Below are 25,737 nucleotides of genomic sequence, written 5' to 3' on the forward strand. Positions count from 1 at the left end.
CTCTGCACATTTAAATGAAGTTTCAAATGCTTCATCAAAGTCAGCCAAGTGAGGTTGTCCATCACAGTTCAACCCACTGAGTGCTGGACAGCTGCATTTAGACATTCCAGAGGCACCTTAACTCAACATGGCCAAACCTGAACTCATTTATTTCTTTTGCTGTGCCCTTTCCACTCCTGTATTTTTTCCCTCAGTGAGTGGTACAGCAATACACCTCTTTGCACAAATTAAAATCAATGTCACCCTTAATTCTTCAGCCTTCCTCTATGCCCTAGTACAAAAAATTACCAAGGCTTACAACTTTTAATGACATACCTTTAATCCTTCCTCTCCTCTCCATTTATGCTTTTGCTTTACAAGTTCAGCTTTCCCTGACCCTAGTCTTCTTTCATTCATATGTATTCTCTATGCTGCTGCCAGAGTGTTATCTAAAAACACAATATGATAATGATGTTTCACTTCTTAAAATCTGTCAATTACCTGCACACACACGCACGCGCGCACACATACACACACACACATTCTTTTATGACTCTCAAACACCTTTGGGAGAATTACCTAAAATCCTAAAGCAGTCCTACAAATACTTCCATAATCTCCCATAATCTGAGTTTTTTCTGACCTGTCCAACCTTAGCAGTCATTATTCCCTGCCTTCCAGTTCATCATCAGTTGAAATCTTACTGGTTACAATTCTCCTGGCAATTCATGCCAGTCTCACTATTATGTCTTTGCTAATGCTGTATCCTCTGTTTGGAATGCACTTTCCCAGTAACTAAAAGCTTTCAGACTTAGTTTAGATGCAGCTATCACAGAAAGCTTTCCTTAGCCTATCTGCCTGATTAGGGATCCCTTCCCTATTCTCTCATAAAAACCCTGATCATTATCTTTATCACTGTTTTGACTATGATGTTAAATCTATCATAAGCTCTCTGAAGACATAGTCCATAACTAACTTCTCTTTGTATTAATTAAATCAGTGGCCTACCACCAGTATCCCACTACAAATACATAGGAGAATTTCAATTGTCATAATGACTAGGAGGTGCTACACGTATTAAATTTAATGGCCAGAGGAAGAGATCCTACCTCCTGGGTTGGTTGGGACTGTCTCCCAGTAGTAGAGCTGTCCTACCCAAAATGCCAAGAACACTTTCTGTAAGAAATTCTTCATTAGTCTATGGACATCAAGAAGACAGTTTATCTCAAGGGCTCAAAAATAACCGGATCTCACTGCAGGCTTGCTAAACCGGATGTCAAACAATTTGGTCTTAGGCATGTGTGTGTTTAAACAGTTTCCACAGTAACTCTGATGTGCATTCCTATTTAAAAGCCATTAATATAGCCCTTTTGTTTTTCCTTTAACCCTGGCTGTCAGGAAGCTCAGATTTAATGTCTAAGAAGACCAGTATCTCTACCCACCTCTTGGGAGATTTATTTATCCCTCATGTCCCCTTAGAGTATCTTCTATGTTTCCACATTATATTTTGAATGTGCTCACAGTATAAATGCTAAATAGTAAGGATAATTGTAATAAATTGTATTATGAATTTGAGTGAGGATATAATTGGGCTCACTATTGCTTCTCAGAGGTTTACCAAGAGAAATGAAGTGATGCCATTTGCAACACTTCAGGGAAGGAAACACTTCATTTTTTTACTGGGCATTAGGCTGGTGCAATGGAAGAGGGGCAGGAGCAGATGACTCAGAACAACTGTTAGGGCTCTTGGATATTTCCCCTGTCAGGCTTGTGTAAGGGCCACAGAGTGGCTCTAAAGCAGTAGTTGGCAAACGTTGGCCCGTGAGCCAATTCTGACTCACAGCCTATTTTTGGAAATAAAGTTTTCTTGGAATACAGTCACTGGCCCATAGGTATTATGTATGCTCTGCTACAGCAGCAGAGTCAAGTAGCTGCAACAGAGACCATATGGCATGCAAAGACTAAAATATTTATTATCTGGCCCTTTACAGACAAAGTTTGCTGACTATTGCTCTAAAGCAATGATCTCCAGAAGAAAAAAAACAACAGTTTAACATAATACTCCTACTTTTTATTTAGCCATATTAGTACATTAAAACAAATTATCAGCTGCAATCATCAGAATAAAATACCAAAATAAAGGATAGTTTTTTCCAAGAATGTTGTAACCTCAAGCTGTACTTTTTTCACCATGGGGACTGCTAAAAACTTCCTTGTGTTGTGGGAACAGTTCACAAACCACTTTGTAGAACAGCATTTATGAACTAGCTATTGGATCCTAAGCAAGAGTGATTTATGTGGCGAAAATGCCTTTTTAAAATTTGTCTAAATTGAATAGTATGCCTTTTGCATTCTCTCTATTTTTCAGTCATGTTTTGCAGCATTTAAAAAAAACAAACTTATTGTTGTGGTACTACCCACTAACCACTGGTAATTCACATTTGTTAATTGCTCTATATTGCTTATAGACTGCCATATCAGCCCTTATTGCAGACTAGTTATTGAGTCTTGATAGCTGATATTAACATATCCACTTGTAGACTTGACTTTGTTGCATTTTTGTCTGTGGCACATACCCATGACAGTGCAGGTTGGGATAACTTATCTTGCGGTGAAGTAATATACATGCTTCCCATTTTAGACAATAAATATTTTAATTTCTCCTATGTAAAAATTTGTTATTACTACATATGATGGAACCTGAATATTTATTTATTTAATTTTTTAAGAGACAGGATCTTGCTCTGTCACCCAGAATGGAGTGCAGTGGCAGGATCACAGCTCACTGTAACCTCCTACTTCTGGGCTCAAGTAGTCCTCCTGGCTCAGCCTCCTAGCTAGGACTACAGGTGCGTGCCACCAATCCCAGCTAATTTTTTAAAAAACTTTTGTAGAGATGAGGTCTCACTATGTTGCCCAGGCTAGTCTTGAATGCCTGGCCTCAAACAATCCTCCCACCTCAACCTCCCAAAGTTCTGGGCTTACAGGCATGAGAGAGGGCACCTGGCTGGATTCTGAAGACTTAATGCCTATGAATACATTGTCACCTGTTGAAAAGTGACTGGGAATAGTCACTTGTTAATATTTGCTAATTGTTGTATCCCCGACCCTAGAACAGTGCCTAGCATATAGGGAGCCCCCGTAAGTACATATTGGGTGATAGATGAATTAATGAACAATGCATTCTCATTTTATAATTTTTGCAAATGTGACTTAGGGGAGGGGAATAAAGCAGCAAAATACTTATATCCAACCACTGAATTTTTCACATTCTCTTGTTGGGTTGTTTAGCTTTTTATTGAAACTGTTGCCCATTCAAAATCAACTTGTGGTAAGTACCTCTGTGTGGTTACCTGTGTGGTAACCTAGACTTGGAAGCTTGTTTAATTATTTTGCGAGCATAAATTCTTAGACATGCTATTCCTAAGCACACACTTTCATTTCACTGCTTTTGATCTCAGATTGTTGCATCTTAGTTATGGTTTTGTGGAGAAAGATGATCACTGTTCATAAATCTTATAAAATTCAATCAACAGACATATAAAAAGTAATAACTTTCTTTAACCTTTGAAGCAAGTATCTCACCAAAGGGGAGAATAAAAAAAGAAATCCGTATCATTCTTTTTGAACTTCATATTTCTTGGGTTCACATTGTTTACCTTTAAGTCTAAAAAGCCATTAAATTTTCAAATCTCTCTGTTTGCTCAAATCCCACTTGCGATTCTGTTGGGACACACTGTTTCCAGCCCAACATTTCTATTTCCTTTTCAGATGTCTGGCTTTCAGGAAAGGAGTCCCTTTCTCTCAGTTTTGTGTTGTGCATTTTTATACTGTGTTCCTTTAAGTCATTTGAATTTAACCAGAAAAACAGTTTTGGGGCTTAAAAGATCAACCTTCATTTATATGGAAAATACACTTTTGTGAAATACCTTATATCTTAATGAGGTGCAAATCTTATTTTTATCCTTTGGTAAATCTTTGTGTTTTCTTTAAACTACCTTTGGGGCTATATATGAGAATATTTTTAAGAGCAGGTAAAATGAAGCATGCCATTATGTATTTATTTTGAAGCTAAGTTTTAAGTCGATTATATCAAAGTAATGACACCAGTGTAATCATTAGCAGAGAATGTGGAACAACTTAAATACTACTACAAAAATGCATGCAGCTGTCTTTTCTATTTTGCATTCTTAAAACACTGTTAATTCCAATTTCTCTATTACACATCTCTGATTCACTGAATATGAAAACTCATAAGAAAGCACATTCAATTAGCTGTGATTTAGTCCATTGATGTAATGATGATGGGCACAGAAGAGAAATAGGAAGAAAATAATTACCGAAATACAGAATTTTGGCAGGATTGATAAATACTGATGTATACCAGAAAGAATGTGAATGATGAAATTGTACTGGACCAAAATAATTCTCCCTTTTTGTTAAGTGAAGAATGGCATCTAGCTCTAAATCATGACACCACTAGCAGTGGATATTCTCTGTGGATTACTCAATAATGTTTTCTCTTTCCTAGTCTGAGGGTGTGAAACTCTTTACTTGAAATCTGAATTGAGACAAAATGCAAGAAAGATGTGCGTATCTGATAAACTCAGTTGCCCTTCCAGTTGGGGACAGTATTGACTGATTAAATCTGCTCTTGTAACTGGCCAGCTGTTACCCAGAGGCATGAGGGATGGTTTAATTTACTTTAAGAAGATAAAGCATAGAATGAATTTGATCATGGGCATGCAGAAAGCAGTAATCAATCTTAAAGTAAGAGGGACAAAAAATAATTTCTCATTTTTTAATGTGGATAATTATTTAAGTACTCTGAGTTATCTAATCTATAATTCTCCTATAAGAAGTTTTTCTGCTAAGCCTAAGTTATTACACTATTTAAGAAATTATAGTTTGGACTATATAATATTATGGGAATTAAGTAATACTTAAGAGAGAAAGAGGAAGTAAATTAATGATTTCTTTATGGTGAATGATGGGTAAGAATAAATCAAAGGCAAACATTTGTCTTACTGGCACATGCATTTCAGTGGATTAACTTTTAGACGATGATTATTTGTCCACCTTAATTAATGATAGCCCAGCTGAGGCTTAAAGGGATTTTAGAATAATAATTATGATTCATTAACCACTCTTTAGAGTAATAAACTTTTTGGATAAACTTTTCTTACTATTTGAAATATGGAATATTCAACATATGCCTTATTTAAGAAAATGCAAATAATATGTACATTCATACCTGTATATAGGCTGAGTTGATAGAATATCCATTATAGAAAGGTAAATGTTTATTTTTAAATATATTAAATATGTTCTATTACTAAAAATATCTTATAATTTAACATGAGATTTTTTAACAGTACTGTGTTAGAGAGTACTGTGTTATGCACTAAAGAGATTTCATAAGCACTGGGTCAGTGGGTCTGGTACTTACTCAAATTAAATTTAGTCACAAATATAAATGTATCTATGTGTGTGTGTGTGTGTATATATGTGTGTGTGTGTATATATACACTTCCATAAATATTTGTGAGTAGAGTTAAAGAATGAGAGGATATAATAAGAAAATTAAAGGAGAGAAAGAGAATTTTATTTCAAAGATTAATTGAAAAGAAATATTAAAAACAATAAAAATTAATGAGAATAAAAGACATTGATAGCACGAGTAATCTGTAGACATGGCTTTGGGGGGAAATCATTTTTTTTTCTGGATATATGACATGCAAATGACATAGAGGCCCTATGTCATATGGCATGGTGGAAAAGACATGGGCTTTGAAAACAGGCAGTTCTTTTCTCAGTTCCACTACTTTGTGCTAAGTGACTAGACAAGTTATTTAAACTTTTAGCCCTAGAAACTGTTTGCAAAAAGGGAATTAAAAACACCCATCTTTTTGCATTGTTGTGTAGATCCAACTGCAAAATATATGTCAGGATATAGATGAATATTCAATAAATGGTGGCTATTTCTAAGGATAACACCTACTCACCAATAATTAAGTTGTATAAGAATAATATAATTATTATTATTTTTTTTTTGAGACAGAGTCTCACTCTGTTGCCCGGGCTAGAGTGTCCTGGCATCAGCCCAGCTCACAGCAACCTCAAACTCTTGGGCTCAAGCGATCCTTCTGCCTCAGCCTCCCGAGTAGCTGGGACTACAGGCATGCACCACCATGCCCGGCTAATTTTTTTATATATTTTTAGTTGTCCAGGTAATTTATTTCTATTTTTAGTAGAGACGGGGTCTCGCTCTTGCTCAGGCTGGTCTCTAACTCCTGAGCTAAAATGATCCATCTGCCTCGGCCTCCCAGAGTGCTAGGATTATAGGTATGAGCCACCAAGCCCAGCCAAGAATAATATAATTTTTGAACTAGCTTCATACTTTAAGAAAGCCTTTGAGATTTGTATAGTATGAAAAAGGCGAGTACCACCAAGAAAACCATTTTCCGTATTTCAGATCTTAACCTGGTTTTTCTGTTTTCTAATTTCTAAAATGTATACCAACATCTGACATCACTTTCTTTATTAGGTAATCTCATGATTATATATTGTAGTTTCTTGTTAAGATTTTGTATATAGAAATTGTTATCATATTTCTAAAGCTACCCCACACAGTGTTTCTTGCATAATGGATTCATCTCCATTTCCATTTTTAAGTTTTCCTTAGGGATCATACTACCAGAAAAGCTAGATAAAATCAAGGACTCTGATAGATATCTTTCATAATTAGACATAAAATTTATAGCAGTGAAAATATTTACAGAGCTGAGTGGTGTGTTTTCTCATTCATTTAATTTCTTGATCTAGTACATTGCTTTACTATACTCCTTTCTAGATATTAGTTCTGAAGCCAATAAGGCAGCAGTGGACAACAGGCTGTGGTTTAACACTGGGCTTTTTTTTCCATGCCTGAGTGGATGGCTTGGTAGAATTAAAATTTTTTCCTGAATTAAAACGAGAGAGAGAAAAGTGAGAGACCTGCATAACCAAATGCAGATGGTAATTTTCTTAGTTTTATTTGACTTGTAATAATTTTAAAAGTACATCTTCATGATGAGTTCAAGAATTTAAAAAATATCATTATTTGTTCAAGAAGGGAGAAAAGGGGAAGGGAAGTTAAAGAGAAATGTCACCATCTGACTTATCTGTCTGGTTCCTTTCACATTAGTGTCTGTCATAAAATTAGGAGTTAGGAGTTTTTAGATTTGAAGAAATGAAATTATGTGTGGGTAATCTTGTCTTCAACTGTCAATATATAGGAGACACTGGCCCTCCTTTCTTTTCCAGCATCTCCTATCTAGAGTGGTTACAGCTGTACAAGTATGTCCAAATGTTTATGACTTAACTACCCAACAATTGCAACCTTCTGTTAAAGTCTGATATGACTCTCCTCTTTACAGATATGGCTTTTATAATTGAGACAAAATGACACATGCCTGTACTAATTTCTATATTAATTTGGCATTGTTTCTGCCCATTACTGACTTTATTCAAAGCCCTTCCCCTTGGCATTCTCCTCTTTAGTTTCCAAGTGATGCCGGTGCTCATTTCAACTTGCAGGGTGTGCTGGGCAGCTGCCAGACCAGATGCTTCACTGCTGGATATTTTGTCTGATTTGAGTCTAGGGACATGGTCAGGCTACTTTGGAAATATTTAATTTCTCCAGATGTTGAATCTTCAACTTGCTGTCACTTGTGACAAATTTGTTACATTCTCAATGTTTGCAGATATTACAATGTGCACATACTTCTTAAGACTTATAAATATTAAAAGTAAATGCTTTTCTCCTTTTTTCTTTTCTATTTTATTATTTTTCTGGTTTTATATGAAATGATTTTCTCTTTCTACTTAATTTTGTATTTGATCTTCTAATCTTAAAATGAGAACTAAATTCCTATGTAAACTATATAAACTATACATTTTTAGCTAAATGTAAGTTCCAGTCTTTACTTTTTATTGCATTTTATTATGATTTTCATTTGCTTTGTGATCCAAAATTATTTGGTAATCAATTAATTTTGTTTGTTATTTTATTATTAGTTTCTAATTGATTGGATATAGCAAATAATATGGCCAATAAAAATATAGTTTTTGCAGTCTTTAAAGATGTTCTTTATGGTCAAATTCATAAAATATTTTCTAAAATGCTTATGTGGGGTATGTGTGTATGTGTGTTTTCTGAGTAATGTAATTATCTAACTTAAGTTTATTATTAAATTATTGAAATCCTGTATGTCCTTACATTTTTTTGACTTTCACAATTCTGTCTAATTCTGAAAGAAGTAAATCTCCCTTGTAATTCCATTTAAGAATTCTATCTTGAATTTTTAACACATTTTTATTTTGCTTTTATGCTTGTTTAGTGCATTCAGGTTTATGGCATATCCTTTATCTATTTCTTTAATGTTTAATCATTACATGACATACACCTTCAGTATTTATTGCTTTTAAGTTCAAATATTTTATATGAATTTGGCTCTCTCTCTCTCTCTCTTTCTCTCTCTCTGTCTTTAATTTGCTGGTTTCTATTTGGTTATTTTTTTCAATCTTTATTATTTTGTTTCAGGAATGTTTATTATAAAAAACATTTTGCTAAGGTTACGTTCTCTTTGATCCAATTCAAACATCTCTGATTTTAATACAATAATTCATCTGTTTTCTTTTAGTGTAAAATGTATATGCTTTTTTCTCTTCCTCCTTACTTAATGTTTATTACAGTATTTACCTTTCTTTTTCTTTTTCTTTCCTATTTTCTGATTTGATCTCTCCATCCAACTTTATTACACATACTTTTTTATTTTCTTAAACATTTTTGAGACTTTATAATAAAAAGTATATTGCAGGATTAAAGATGATAATGTTACTATTTTACATATGCCTTTTTAAAAGTATTAACCAATTTTATCTCATTTATCTTATCGTATTTACTTGACCTGTATAAGGCAGGAACTATTAGAAAAATGGACTTAGATAAAACTTCTGCCCAATGCCAAGGTGACTTCTATGAATTCCTTGACAGATGGACATTTCTCCTGCATAAACTCTACCTTCTGAAAAAGTATTCATGCTCATTTGATTGCTGGGCAACTTCAATTACCTGAATTTTGTTTTTTATATAAAAGTTCAGAGCTGCTTAGAGATACTGTCTAGAACTATCCTACAATCATTACTTCTTAATCTGAATTTGTATCCAAGACATTCTTTCTGAAAATGAAGCCATTCTATTAATATTTGAACCTGCAGATCTCAGACATGTGGTAGGCCCATGTGAGCTCAAGCTGAATCCTCGTATAAAAGAATTGGAAGCACAAAGAGAGGAAGATTTGCTCTGCTCTTTACCCAGTAGTATATTCTTCATTTATGTTCCGTTTATTCTCCCATTTTTCTTGTTAATTTAAAATGAATGTTCACATTATCAGTATTAAGAAATGCATAACCAACCATGGAAAAATCATAACTCCTCCCAGGGTGCATTTTTCTTAAATTAAAAACAAAACAAAATAAAACAATACAAATAAGAAAAATAATGAGTAATCTTAAAAATCTCCTAGAGTAGTTGTGACAATTAAATGATATAAGTCAAGCATTTGGGGAAGTACTTCTGAAAAGTACTAGTCCAATTAAAAAATAAATTATAATGAAGAATAATAATCTTTTTATATCTCTTTCAAAATAAAAAAAAGTTCATATATGTAGTGTATGGTGAAGCCCTAGTAAGTATAAATATAGGTAAAGATAAAGTTATCTGATATATTCTTGTACCCTTGACTATCTTGAAACATATATATGGGATATGCAATCAGCTGTGAACATTTGAAAATAGAATTGCAAAAGATTTGGAAGCATGCATTTATTTAACAATGTAAGCATTTTTTTGTCTTTGTCTATGAGCAATTCAATTATTTTGTTTCTGAAATAAATTAAGTAAAGCTTATTGAGTCTGATCAGCCCTTGTTTCCAGGGAATTGCAGTTCAATTTCATTTTTAATTAGAATTGAACATTGTAGATTTCTTAGCACTGGTAAGCAAGATCTAGCAATAAAGTATGTACTTAATTTGTATTAAGTTTCCTAAATTTAGTGTAGAGAGTGAGTAATATGTCTGGTTAATATTTAAACATCTCACAATGTTCTGTTGTAGAAGTTTCCATTTATAAATGTTCCTATTCTATAACAAATTACTTTCAATTTCAAATAAACCTGTTATCACAACGTGAGAAAAACTTATTCAATTAAATGAGAAAACGAAGTAATTATTTACTTCCATTTGATGTGCACAATAGCTTATAAAGTTTCTATAAATGCCTTTGAAAGGTAGACATATTGGCTGAAACATCACTATTGGTTAAATATTATTGCTTTAATCAAGTATAGATATAGTCATATGGGATAGGCATTTCTGCATAGGAAACCATTCACTCATGAGAGAAGAGAGACATATTTTCCGTTACAATAAGCCCAGAAGGAAAGAAGCTGTGAATCATAAGATTAGATGTGTTAACATTTTGTTCTCTTTCAGTTTTTCATACCCATTTCTATTTTGTATCTTGCTTGTCTCATATTACTGTAATGCTATTCATCACATTGAGCCTACTTGAGAGCTGTACATCTAAGGTATCTTTTCTTGTCATTGCTGTGCACTCAGATATTAGACTGGATGTGATCTCTGCCCAGCATCCTGTGGGCATCACTAGATGGAGAGAAAGGAGTTGGGGTGGAGGGCTTATGGTGGATGCCACAGTCACCTGGAATACAGTCCATTGACATAATACCTGGAACTGTACTCCTAGACATCTGTGAAGAGAAATATAGCAGGTTGATTTAACAGTTAATGTTGTATTCAAATTGCAAGTCAGAACCAGAATGGACCTTTGCTACTTTATCTTTTTAAATAATATCTAAAATCTGAATAGAAATATACATGTATATAATTTATTTCTTCACCCCTAAGGGAATAGTGATGCTCAAGAAAATCAAAAGCCTTTCTGGGCCAGGAAAGTGGAAACTCTTAACTGTTACCTCTGATAGGTTTGTACTGTAAAAAGAACTTGTTGATTTCTGCTAGATAGGATTGCAAAGCCAATTGGTGATCTATAAACTGTAGAGACAAGCCATACATAAGAGACATACACTCGACCTTCAACTATATATCTTTCTAATCAGTGAGATTAGAAAGTATAACAGGGATATTCTTTCTGTTCTAATTGAATTCTCTACATGAGGTATGCACCAGATTTGCTTTAAATAATTCATGTCCATGTACGTGTAATTCTTGACCTTACCCAGGAGTGGAATATCTCTTAGCTGTCCATGTCCAGTTATTCATCCTAAGTAATTATATAGTTAAATATGTTAATTTCAAGAGAGGCTGAGAAATTATGAAGTAGATTGCTTTCTTTTTTAATGGAGAAAAATAAATAATAAGATAACAAATATTGTGTTTTCCTGATTGGTAAGGGAAATGTAATAAATCATTACATTATACTAATTTAAAAAAACATAAGCTAATGTTATAGTTATAGAATTATAAAAATGTTAAAAGCATAATGGAGCTGGGGAAAAAATTATAGATGGATTGAGAGACCTTAGGACTCATGATTCTTCCAAACAAACAGCAAAAAACAAACTGAGCTGGGTAATGTATGAACAACAGTGGAAGAGTATATTTAAGTTATATGAATATTTACTTTTGGAAATAAACACATGAAATTTTATAATTTTTATATTAAGAACTTTTGTTTTTAGGGCAGCTAAGATTTTTTTTTTTCTTCTTCCCTGACATTACTCCCCACTCCAGACAAATGCAAAGCAATTACATTCCCTGAAGTATCTACCAGGTTTTCCTCGTCTTCTTCCTTATCATCAATGCCCAAATAAATAAATAAATAAATAATAAAAGACAGAGGAAAAAGACTTCACACATTATGTAGCATTTTACACTTCTCAAAATCCTTCAGACATATTATCTCCTTCGAATCTCCCAGTCATTTTGCGTAACTGGCAGGGCAAATGTCATCCCTTTTTATGAAGGAGAAAATTGAACTCTAGAGCTTTTCAGTGGTATGCCCAGCATCCATCGCCTAATGGCTTGTCCAGGGCAAGACCTTTTACTCTTAGTACAGTGCTTTTTCATCTGTCATGTTGCTTGCAAGCCAAACTCCAAAAAAACAATTAGATGAACTCAAATGTATTACTAACAGATTATAATGTTATGACACTTGCAAGCAGTGTAAGATTCAAAGTTTCTCTGATGAAATTTTAAAAGTAATTTGACATATGCCTTTAATGTTAATATTCATTTGATTTTCCCTCATATATTCTGTTTATATCCACCCACCTTGGAGAAGAGTTATATATACACATTTCAGTTTTAAAAGAATACTGCCACAAACTGACTTTATTTTTTCTTTATTTTCATAGGATGATTCATAATTACAGACATTGAACATCAAATAGGCATCTAGGAACCAAGTATTTTTCTTTTATATGTATAAAAATTGTGAGCTCTGTTTAGTATTTTAGCTATAGAGATAATTTGTAGGAAGTAGAAATATTAAATGTTGTTTCTTATAGACATTGAAAAATCAGAAATGTTTTATGTCAATAAATGTAACCAATAACGAATTTCTGAGATACCTTTAGAGATATTTCATTCTTATTAGTTATTTTCCACAGGTTTCTCCCCATTCATTATGGCTTTAGTTTTAAATATGCTTTTAGTAAACATATTGATAACATAATAAAAAATTAAAATATAGTAAATTTTTAAAGACTAAATACTAAGTAATAAAGAACTCTATATTTTTTTTGATCTCTCTTATTCCACTAAAAAAAGTTGAAGATTCTTTCCAGAACTCTGCAGCAGCCTTAACTTTCTAAATAACTTCAATTTTTTTCCTTTACAAAAGCAGTAGGTCATTGCTTCTTATTAATCTCACTAGAATTATTTGAATAACTTTGGGTACATCAAGTAAAGCAATTTGAAATCCTAATTAAAGGTGTTCAGTGAATTTGAAGAAGAGTGATGTGATTATGCCGTGGATATACTTAGTCTGATTACAGTGAATTTCCCTCACCATAATAGTCTTCTTTTTTTTAACTAACAAAGAAGGGTGAGTTTATTTCTGAAACATAACAAAGCAAACAAATCTTACAAACCTTTTTAGTGGCATCCTTACAATACAATACATAAATAAAGGGCCAAACTGCAAACCTATTAATAGGAATACAAACTGAAGAAGGAAGGATAACATTTGAGCTTCCAAAGTAAAAATATCTGCTTAAGAATTTATCATACATGTCCAATATTTTTATTTTTCACATATTCCAAAGTTATTTAATTTAAATGCACAAGAATATACTGTGAAATGTTAAATTCGTGTTTTTTAAGTTTATTTTTATTTTTATCTCACTATAAGAATCAACTTTTAACCTAAAATGTTCCAATCTATTGTTTTAATGCATTTTAATCCCCATGACAGGACTTTGTAAAAATTCCAGGTCTTTTAACAATCTAAACAAACAGGCATATAATTCTCTATTGATTTCAGTGTCTTCTCAGAAAGCAGATCACAGCAAGAAGTATCTTATGTGTTTTATAAATTCACCCTTTAGCCAGTCTGTTTGTCTCTGTGAAGGATGGACGTATAATTGGAAGGAAAGGCGTACTTTAAAAGATCACCAGACTTGAATTCAGAAAACTTGAGTTTGATCCCTGGCATTACCAGTTATTAGCTCTGACCCTGGGCCATTCCCTTAAATTTCATGAAGCACAATTTCAGCAGCTAGATAATGGAAATTGAAATGAATTATCTCAAATGGTCTGAATATAAATCAACAAATAAGAGACAGTGCCTGGCCCATAGTAGATGTACAATAAGCCCTTGATGATTTGGCTTTAAGCTGACTCAGAAGACCTAGATTCTAATCACAATTATGTTTCTGAATCTTTGTATAAAATTTGGCACACATATCCCTCATGTGAGAGTATTAGTTTGCTAGGGCTGCCATTATAAAATACCACTTCAGAGTAGATTAAACAACAGAAATTTATTTTCTCATAGTGTGGAGGCTAAAAGTCCAAGAATGTCAACAGGTTTGGTTTCTTCTGAGGCCTCTCTCCTTGTCTTGCAGAAGGCTGCCCTCTCACTGTGTCCTCCCATGGCCTTTTCTCTGGCCTGTGTATCTCTGGTGTCTCTTCCTCTTCCTATGAGTACATCAGTCACATTGGATTAGGGTACACCCATATTCATATAAGCTTATTCATTTAAGCTTAATTACCTCTTTAAAGGTCCTATTTCCAACTACAGCCACATTCTCAAGTTTACAAGGGGTTACGACTTCAATATATGCATTTGGAGGGAACACAATTCAGTCCATAACACTGGGCCCTAATTTTAATCTAACAAATGATTAATAAGGTCTTATTTTTCTGTTATAGTCACTCTTATTTTCCACATTAAGTTTCAGAGAGCTTTTGTAGGTATGGAGACCATATGAATGTTTCTAGTGCTGGACTAGTATCTTGAAGAAGCTGAAGAATGAAAAAAATACAACCTTCCTCCTTTGGTTCTTGCTATGTGACAGTTTGAGAATGCCATGCATTGTGGCTAGCAACAATAGAAAGAGCAAACATTAAAAGATAACATTTAATTGGTTCGAAAGGGTAAGTTGACAATTCTGGAGCATGTGTGAATGAATTAAAGCCTAGCTGTGGAATTCAACTGATATTCCCTTGCTAGACACTGTGAATAAGTAGATTGTCTAAATGACAATGACAGCAGCATTCTCCTGCTGGAATAGAAAAAGATGTTTTGGCTGAAAAGTAAGAATAGAAGTCAATAAGAAGATAAGTTATATAGCAGAAATCAGAAAAGGCTCCCTTCTATCTTACCCTCCCTGGTTTTAATTTTCTTTAAATGGTTTTTTCCTGAATATCTGAATACCATGCAGCCACCCAATGCCTAGATGCTGCCTGTTCAGGGCACTGGAAATGTAAACCTATGGTGGACCATTCCCAGGTCCCAGACTGCTATTCCTAAGTGAATAATTCCCAGGAAGTGTAGAGTTTTATAAGGTCTGTTTAATGATTGCTGTGTCCTGCCTGTGGACGTTTATTTCAGAGGTGATTATTTGGCAAATGATAGGACCTAGTTTTATATACTATACACAAGGAGAATGTGTCAGTATGGTTCATAGCAAGAAATATGGGATCAGTCATCTTGAGGGTGGCCAAAGACATTTTATCTATATGACCCTGTCAGTAAGACAAAATCACATGTTCAAACACCAGTGGCTAGTCTCCACCATTCTCCTCATCTCTACTACTGGATAACAAAACAAAATAAAACTATTTTTAATTATATATATTTTTACAGAAAAATAAGGGGAGAACATAACACATTTAATTAAACGTGTTGTTTATTAAATTTCAAGAACGAGTTGGCTTATACTTATACTCACTTTCTAACAATATATATAAGATGCTACAACTAAATGTATTATATAAGTTTTCCAGCCAGGGAGTATGAATAATAGAGCAAAATAATATTCATGTGATATACTTGTACCATTTACATTATGTTTTTCGTTCATTCATTCATTTATTCATTTGTTAATACAATACTAATTTATTCATCAGTTCAACAAAAATAAGAAAGTCATTTTGTGCCAGGCACTCTACTACACACTGGATAGATAAGATGAAGCTATAGCACTCCTGCTTTAAGCTGGTCACAAGCGAGTGCCACTAAAGTTACTTACGAAATGCTTTTTAATTCCTGGGAAGAAAAACAAAATAAAATTTTATTTGATAACTTGTGTCCCCTTTGTCATTTAATTTGAGGAATCTTTTGATTTCCACCTTAATTTCCTTCTTAACCCAATAATTGTTCAGCAGTAAGTTTTTTTAATTTTCATGACTTTGTTTCTGTTGGAATTGATTTTTAATTTTATTCCACTATGGTCTGAGAAGATACATGGTACAATTTCTATTTTTTTTAATTTGTTGAGACGTGTTTTGTGGCCTAAGATGTGATCAATCTTAGAGAATGTTCTATGTGTTGATGAGACAAATGTATATTCTGTAGTTCGGGGGTAGAATGTTCTGTAAATGTCTCTTAGGCCCATTTTCTCTAGGGTCCCACTTAAGTCCAGTGTTTCTTTATTTACTTTCTTCCTGGAGGATCTATCCAGTTCTGTCAGTGGGGTACTGAAGTCCATAGCAATTACGATGTTGCTATTTATCACTTTATTTAGATCTGGTATGGCTGGCTTTATGAATCTGGGTGTTCTTATGTTAGGTGCATAAGCATTTAGTATTGTTATGTCTTCTTGTTGAATTGCTCCCTTTACCATTATATAATGACCATCTTTGTCTTTCTTTACTATTATTGATTACAGTCAATTTTATATGATATGAGAATAGCTACACCTATTTTCTTTTGGTTTCCATTTACATGGAATGTTATTTCCTATCCCTTCATCTTGAATCTGAATGAGTCCTTGTATGTTGGATGTATTTCCTAGGAAGAGCAGTTACTTGTGTTTTTTTATCCATTCAGCCAGCTTATGTCTCTTGAGTGGGGAATTCAAGCCATTCACATTTATTGAAGGAATTAATAAGTGGGATGCATTTCTGTTCATCCTGTTGGGTAAAACCTTATTGCTTTGTTTTACCTCATGAGCCATTATTTTATATAGGCTCTGAACTTTTAGCCTTTCAGTGATTTTACACTGGTGGGTTTCTATTGTATTTATCTATGTATAATGTATAGTACTTCCTGCAGGGCAGGTCTTTTACACTGGTGGGTTTCTATTGTATTTATCTATGTATAATGTATAGTACTTCCTGCAGGGCAGGTCTGGTCTTGAAAAATTCCCTCAGTGTTTGCTTGTCTGAAAAAGTCTTTATTTCTCCCTCATAAAAGAAATTTAGTTTTGCAGGATATAAAATTCTAGGCTGGCCATTAGGCTATAGTAACCAAAATATCATGGTACTGGAACAAAAATAGAGACATAGACTAATGGAATAGAACAGAGAACCCAAATATATAGCTATCCACATATTACCATCTGATCTTTGATAAAGTAGACAGCAATATACAGTGGGGAAAAGAATCCTTATTCAATAAATGGCACTGGGAAAATTGGATAGCCACATGTGGAAGATTGAAACAGGATCCATATCTCTCACCATTCACAAAAATTAATTCAGGATGGATAACTGACTTAAATCTAAGACATGAAACTATAAGAATTTTAGAAGAAAATGTTGGAAAAACTCTTCTAGATATCGGCCTAGGCAAAGAATTTATGAAGAAGACCCCAACAGCAATCACAGCAACAAAAATAAACGGGACTTGATTAAGTTAAAAGGTTTCTGCACAGCCAAGGAAACAATCAATGGAGCAAATAGACAACCTACAGAATGGGAGAAAATATTTGCATGCTATAGATCCAGTAAAGGGCTAATAACCAGAATCTACAAAGAACTCAAGCAAATCGGCAAGAAAAAAATTAAACAACCTCATTAAAAAGTGTACAAAGGACATGAAAAGAAACTTTTCAAAAGAAGTTAGACTAATGGCCAATAAACATATTAAAAAAAACTCAATGTCACTAATCATCAGAGAAATGCAAATCAAGACCACAATGAAATCTCTTCTAATGCCAGTGAGAATGGCTTTTATCAAAAAGTCTTAAAACAATAGACGCTGGTGTGGATACAGAGAGAAAGGAACACTTATACACTGTCGGTGGGACTGCAAACTAGTGCAACCCCTATGGAAAATAGTTTGAAGAGTCCTCAAAGAACTAAAAGTCGACCTATCATTTGATCCAGCAATCCCACTACTGGATTACCCAAAGGAAAAAAAGTCATTATATGAAAAAGACACTTTCAGTAGAACGTTTACTATAGCACAATTCACAATTGCAAAGATGTGGAATCAACCCAAGTTCCCATCAATTCATGAGTGGACTAATAAAATGTTGTATATGTATACCATGGAGTACTATTCAGCCATAAAAAATGAATTAATACCTTTTTCAACAATCTGGATGGAACTGGAGACCATCTTCCTAAGTGAAGTATCACAGAAATGGAAAAACAAACACCACATGTACTCACTATTAAATTGGAACTAAGCAATCAGCACTTATATGCACAGATGGAAGTGAAAGTCATTGGAAATTATGCAGGTGGAAAGGGGGAGGAGGAACTAGGTGAAATCATACCTAACCAGTACAATGTACACTATCTGGTTGATGGGCACATTTATAACTTTGATGCAAGCAGTACAAAAGCAACCCACGTAGCCAAAACATTTGCATCACTGTAATATTCTGAAATTTAAAAATGAGAACTTGAAATAAGAAAAAAAAATTACTTGATGCACTGGGGGCATTATGAATGTTTCAAGTGATGTGTGCTTTTTTGTTGTTGGTGGTGGAGCTATGATGTAGTTTGAAGGGAGTTGACTGACCCTGGATATAGAACCTGAAGGGTGTCACAGGATGACTAAGGACAATTTCTCAGTTACTAGTCTAGCAGCTATATTAGGCACCTTGTCACAGTGAAATGTTAGTACCCATGAAAACTTGGGCAGTGATCATGCTGGCTCAGCACTTAGTGGTTCTTTGAGTTAAATAAAAGAGGGTAGGAGGCATATTCATAGGAGGTTGATTTAATGACACCTATATTCATTGAAAACATAATGTAAAATGAATATGTTTTAGGAGTAATCCTTAGTTATGGAAGGATTAGTAATTATCATTGATGGACATTTTGAATAAACATGTTTGGTAAATTTACACAATATTTAACTTCTCTTTTGGGAATAAAATACTGGTTGAAGTACTTATTACAGTAGAAATATTCCCAATATAAACAGAGTGCTGATTGCTGCATTAAAATAGTATTCATTTAATTCTGCATAATTATGCAATTGTTATATATATGCAGTACGTTTTAGAGTGTAAACACTGTGAAATAGCTTTAAAAGATAAAATGTGCACTTCACAGTGTAGTATTAAATTAGATCTGAAAAGGAGGAAAAAAAATAGTTCAGTTACTCAGAATTTTAATGTATATATTCTAAGTATTTCAGTTTTTTTTATATTTTGTCCGTAACAGTAGTTTAATGCAAAATTAAAATATTGATACTGTATGTTCTGATAATTCACATCATAAAACTATTTTAAAGGTCCTTTATAACCATAGAAATTGTGTTATTTTTGGAGAGTGTATTCCAGACCAGTAGTTTAAAACCAAGTTTTATATGTGACAAAATATTTTAAAATACAATAAATATATCTCTATAAATATTTTTAAATCATTGGATTAGACTATATGGTTTTTCATTTAGAGCAGAAAGGATCTTTGAGGATATTGTAATTCAGTCTTTGCATTTTATGGTTGATGAAACCAAAGCCTAGAGAGATTATATGTGTATTCACATAGCTCTTTATTGTCAAGAGTAGTACCAAAAACCCAGAACCATTTCCTATTTTAATTATTTTTCACTTTTCTTGGTTATGACTGATATATTTGCACGTAACAGAAGTCCTCTCAAAGAAAGGGAGGAAAACCTTACCCAGTTCAAGTGGAACAAGTACAACTGGACCTGGAGTCTGTGCACGGTATTCCCTCTCTTGCCCATTGTCATCTCTGTTATCTCTGCCTGCTCCCTTTTTGTCACCAGTTTTCTTTAGAAGGTTCATAGTTTCTACCTTCTGAGCAAGATGTTTACAAAATTGAGCATGGCAAAGAACCACAAGTCTGTCACATTTATATTTAAGAGGGATAATTAAGTGATAGTCAAAGTTCAAGGTCAGGAAATCTTGGTGTACAATTTGAACCCACTTTTCAGTAATTATACCCCCAGTGTAATCATCACCCTGGGTTTCAGGCTATCTCAGTCTGTGAGAGGTGCTGGGCAGGGCTAACCAATCTCACCTGTGCCAACAGAAAAAGCAAACAGCTCAGTGACAGTGGGCTTCATTCCTTTTGCATTGGCTTGCACTTGAATGCATTTTGAAAAGTACAATCTTACCAGAGTAGGAGATTTCTTGAACATTTTAACCACCCTCAACCTTAGCATGTTCAAAATGCAGTGTTAACAATGCTGAGGAATTTTTTTCATTTAATATTTAATATAGTCAGGTCAATGTCCTCTATTGCTAACTTCACTGGAAATCCAGCAATAGTTTCTGAAATTAAGAGTTATTGAATTAAGCTATTGAATTAAGAGCTCTATGATGGTTAGCAACAGATGGCACCAGGAACCAAATCTGACAACATTGAAGAGGTGTCCATCTCAGGTATACCCATTGCAGGCAGAGGATGGAGGAGGGAGCCAAACTGCATGATGACCTATCCCTTCAGGGCTGTGGGGAAGCAATCAACTCTAGCCAAAGACAGACAGTGTACCGTCTAACCCCATTGCTTCATTATAGGCCATCAGCTATAGAAAAATATCATGTTATATATTGATTATAAAAGGGGTCACAACATATTACTAAGAAAAGAGTATGTGCTAGAATATGGCAGCTCCAGTGTATTATTTTTGACTAAGATAAATCGAAAATACTAGATTTCATGAACATTAAACAGTCGAATAGTTATTGTACCGACCTTTTTAGAAGAGATTTTGGAGGATATTTTGACTGTCCTACTAAAGCAAGGTCAGCAAATAAAAAAAAAAAAGAAAGAAAGAAAGAAAAGATAAGAAAAAATTGTGTGGATCACCACTTCCCTTCCTTCTGGTCATGGCAGACATCACTCATAGAATCACTTTTGCAGTGACCTTGAACCTGAACTTAACAGTCCTTCTCTAGGCAGCCATTCTTTGCTATTTAATTGGAGTTAGCACTCAAAATGAAAACTTTTGTTCATTCCACTGGTAAACTGAACTTCCTGAGAGCAGACACCTTGTCATACTTACCTCCATATCCCAATGCCAGCATTTTACCTGCACAAAGTGACACCCAATATAAAATTGTGAATGGACAAGTAGCCCAGGAATCTTCAAAATAATTTTTAACAAGCAGGTAATTCTCAAAAGACAACATATACAAGTGGTGAAAATCATGCAGAAAGAGGTTTAATTTGACTTGTAAATAAAATATTTATTTTGAAAAATATTTTTGGCTATATTAGTAAATATATCTTAAAAAATAATAATCAATGTTGTTGAGAGTGAAGGGAAACAAATAATTGCATATGTAGCTGGTAAGAATATAACTTGTTCCTTAGCTTCCCTGGAGGGAAAACAGCTTACCAAAAAACATAAAAAAAGGAATACTTTGACCTGGAAATTCTACCTGTGGAAATATATTTCATGAAAATGGGTATTTGTGTGGGGATTTAGCTATAAGGAAGTTTTTTGCACTATAATATTTAAAAAATTTAAAATAATTTGTATGACCAACAGTTATTGGTTAAATAACATTTATGGTCTCTCTATATAGTATCACTTATATCATGTACATATACATATATATATATATATATATATATAAAACAGTATACAGCTACTAAAATGACAGAGAAGTGTACTTATCAACATGCACAGAAGTTTATCATGCACCATTGATTGAATGAAAAGTGATTGTAAAATAGCATTTATGATTATGGTCTTATTTTATAAGTGTATGTGCATAAGCCCTAGTAAAAGTGTCTGGATACTTCAACATGTTAACATTAACTATTTGTTGATTGATAGGATAATGGGACTTTTTTTCCTTTGGTTGTAACTTTTTCTCTCTAATGATTGTGAATTGCTTTAGTAATAAATAAAAAAGTTATGTTTAATATTTAAAAAATTGCTGTCTCAAGAAGTTCGTACTTTTTCTTGATATATTCTTTTACAGTAAGCAGAATATTCAAAATTATTCCATTGATCATTCTTTTTAAGAATTGCTATTTGAGGATGTAAACATTAGAAGCACTCCCTAAGGACTTCCGTGGTGAGGATTTAAAGAGTAAGCCTTATGTCTAGCAATCTTAGCTCTTTTTCCTTTTTATCGTTCCCCCTCTCTCCTTAAATTCTTCCCTTCTTTCCATTAAAACACTGAAGGGAAAATAATGACAGAATTCTGATCCGAGTGTTTTGTTACAGAAGGGAAATGTGAGTGAATTATACTTTGCTTAGGTTCTTAATGTTAGTTTTGTTTTGTTTTGTTTTTTCAATAAAGATAATACATATTGTTTATTACACCAAAAATTAGAAAGTACAGAGAATGTTTAAAGAAGTAGGAAAAGTGACATTAATGTGGCATACTTAAATTCTATATCAGTTTTTATGTTTGCACATTGTTTTCTTTATACAGTGAAAATCATGTTATATGTACATTTATATGTTTTATTTTTCCCAATAGAAGTACATCCTAAGTATTTTCTGAGAGTTCTCTTTTCTTTAAGAATAGCTACTGTTCCTTGCTTGCATCTTTCTGATTCATTCTCTCACTTAGCAATATTTTCAAATGCCTACTCTATGCCTGCTGAGTGCACGGTGTACAACTATGGAGAAGATAAGCATGACCCAAGCCCCCATGAGGTGGTGTAGCCAGGGACACATGCTGCTGTCTTGCTTAGTTTGCAAAACTCAATAACCAACATAGGAGCAACTGGGAAGTGAAATACAGGGATTAACTAGAGTCACACAATGAGCAGTAACTAGCTATATTCATTATGACCTGTAGTCATGTTCTCTTTTTTTTCTCTCAATGTTCCCTAATTACTCTCATCAGAAAAAAACAGAATTAGCAAATCATGAATATTATTTCTCATATCAGGTAATTCACACTAAGCTCTTTACCAAAAAAAAAAAAAAATCAATTTAAAAAGTTAGAAACTTAATATGTTGTCAAGTTCATCTGCCTCATATTTATCTATTGTGTTTTTATTAAAAAACAGAAAAGAATCTTTACATTAGCTGTTTCAAAGAGGTAAATGGGGACTATTTTCAGAACATTTAATGACAGGGCCAGAACGGGGGCTGATTATTCAGAAGGAGGCCCCTCATTGGGTTATGTGTAATGAAACCCCCTCAGTTGCTGTATCTGGAAGGTCTGGCTGGGGCATCCGTGGCAGAGATGAAGATGAGCAGTATACTGAGGACTCTCGGGAGGTTCAGGACAGTGGCTATTTTCCAAACAGTGTGAAAGTCTTTCAAAATTTTAGCGACTGGTATGACAGGCTCAGCCCTGGAGAAAATATTAATTTAATATATCACAATACTGTAGGTGATTTCTGCTATAAGGAAGGACATAATATTGGTCAGAAAAAACTGTTCTTTTAAAAGCAGAGCCTTGTCTGTAGTAGATCCTCTGTTAATTCCAAAAAGTAGAAAGTTCAAATCTACTTAGACAATTAAAAAACGGAGTGAAAAATTCCATGGACAGCTGAAATCAAGTATAAACATTATAGTAATGCCACTTAAATATTGTGGAGATAGAGGAAAAAAGGGTAGAGGCAAGTAGAAAAACTGTCTGACTGGACTTGGTAGTTAGAAAATCTGAAGTGTTTTTTTATTTGAAAAGAAAAAAAAAGCCATCCTATCACAGCCACATTCATGAAGCAGTACATGAACTTTTAATGTGTATGATAGTATTTTTAATAGATTGTTCCCCTCTCTTAGCTTTCCTTATTGGAAAACGCTGGATTTGGAGGTGTCCTTCTATATATTGATCCTTGTGATTTACCAAAGACTGCAAATTTTAGCCATGATACCTTCATGGTGTCACTGAATCCAGGAGGAGATCCTTCTACGCCTGGTTACCCAAGTGCTGGTAAGTTTATTTTTCATCTTTATTATTCTTGTAAGCATTACAAGGTTGCAATTTATAAGTACATACTCCCTAAATTAATCAAGGAATAGTAAAGTCATATAATTCTTAATACCCCATATTTTAAAAGGTGATTTTCTTTTTATATTCTCAAAATTACAGACTACCAATTTGTTGTAATAAAACTTTTTAAAAAATCTATGATAGATTTTTATCTCAATAAATTGCAGTGTCATGTATAGATGGCAAACATTTTATGTGTGGTTATTGATTGACTGATAAGATAAATTAATACTATGAGGGGCAGGCTCTCTATACAGATCAAAAACATGTACAAATACCCAGGAGCATGAAATGTTGCTGCTTTGGGGCAACTGTAGTAAATTTAATTTCAAAGTCTAGGGCTACCCCTGGTCAAGATAGGTGAGTAAAGTAGTAAGAGGAGATGCTAGAGAGAAATGGACTTAACATGATCAAATTTTCCAGCTCTCTAGAAGGAACCTCATTGGTTTGCCCAGTCACTGGAAGCATAGAGGTAAGTTGTGTTCATGACACTGAAGATCATGTGACAGAGAGATTTTGTGATTTTGGCAGCTGATCACTGCATCATTGAATTTCTGTCCAATATGTCATTGATGAATTTTCTGTTCATACAACTTGGCTGAGGAAAAAGTCCTTTGAAACGTCTTCCAGGGTAATACTAACCCATTAACCATGACACTTCAGTCAGTAATTAAACTAACCAAAAAAAAAAAAAAATGTAATTAGTCACGTGTTCTGCCAATATTTTTCCTTTATGCCCCCAAAATATCACAAAAGAATTTACTAGTTATCTTACTCAAGCCCTTCTGTCCATTCTGTCTATGTATTAATAGGAAGAAAATTGAATCTAAGATGATTTATAACTTATGAACTTTGTTGAGTCTACTGATTATTGCTTTGTCTTCTAGACACAACAAAAGTACTCTTTTAATAATCTGTGTAAGATTTTTCTCTGGGACTTCACTGATCTACACTGTGCACAGTCACTTGTCTTGTTATTCCAATTTTGAAATTAGAATTAGTAGGTATCTGTCTACGCTTTCTACCCATCATCGAAAACATCGATCCACCTCTCTCATTTGCAAGTGCTTTCACTGCCCTGGGTCGTAATTCCTCAACTTTAGGAGGCTGCATTTGGCAGCTGCTAACTCTTTGTGGCAGGTCAACGAGCTGTGATGCTACCAAAAGCAGACACTTTATGAGTATTCTGCTTAAGTTGGTAAGTTGTCCAGTTGGCAACACTCACCTTTACCATTTTTTCAGCCCAGGTCTTTTAATAAATGCTGAATTCAGTCATATCTAGTAAATTTTGGCCAGAGTCTTAAGCAATCTCAAAATGCTTTTTTTCTTTTACTTTTTATTTTGAAATAATTTAAACTTACAAAATAGTTGCAAGTATAGTATATATGGAATAGTATACCTTTATTAACATTAGAGGCTATTAACTTCTAACATTAACTTCTTACATAACCATAGTAGAATTATCAAAGCCATAAAATTAATATTGATACAATGCTAGTAGCTAATGATAGACATTATTCAAATTTGTTCAATAAGTCCCACTATTATTTTTCTGGTCCAGGATCCAATCCAGAATTCCATACTGCATTCAGTTGCCTTATTTCCTTAATCTGCCCCAATCTGAAACAGTTCCTCGGTCTGTTATTTTGCAGAATGTCCCTCAATTGAGGTTTCCCAATACTTTCTAGTGATTAGATTGTGGTTATACATTCTTGAAAGAATATTGCAGAGGAGTTGTGTTCTTCTCCTTGCATATCAGGAGGTACCTATTGTTGATATGTCTAATTTCTCATGATGCTAACCTTGATCCAAAGGTTATGGTTGTGTTTGCCAGTTTTCTCCATTGTAGAACTTTGTTTTTCCTTTGTAATTAACAAGTATCTTGTGG

At 33.7% G+C, this 25,737-nt stretch overlaps 1 protein-coding gene across 5 annotated transcripts in view; it reads left to right on the top strand.

Moving 5' to 3' along the window:
• NAALADL2 (N-acetylated alpha-linked acidic dipeptidase like 2) overlaps positions 1-25,737 on the top strand; it is an 887,154-nt gene that overhangs the window by 407,933 nt on the left and 453,484 nt on the right. For all 5 annotated transcript variants that reach the window (XM_045539692.1, XM_045539695.1, XM_045539696.1 and 2 more), the window contains exon 5: positions 23,639-23,789. In XM_045539692.1, the coding sequence (XP_045395648.1) occupies positions 23,639-23,789 (151 nt within the window). The remainder of the gene's footprint in view (positions 1-23,638; positions 23,790-25,737) is intronic.

This window comes from Lemur catta, chromosome 1 (genome assembly GCF_020740605.2).
Source record: "Lemur catta isolate mLemCat1 chromosome 1, mLemCat1.pri, whole genome shotgun sequence".
Taxonomy (NCBI): domain Eukaryota; kingdom Metazoa; phylum Chordata; class Mammalia; order Primates; family Lemuridae; genus Lemur; species Lemur catta.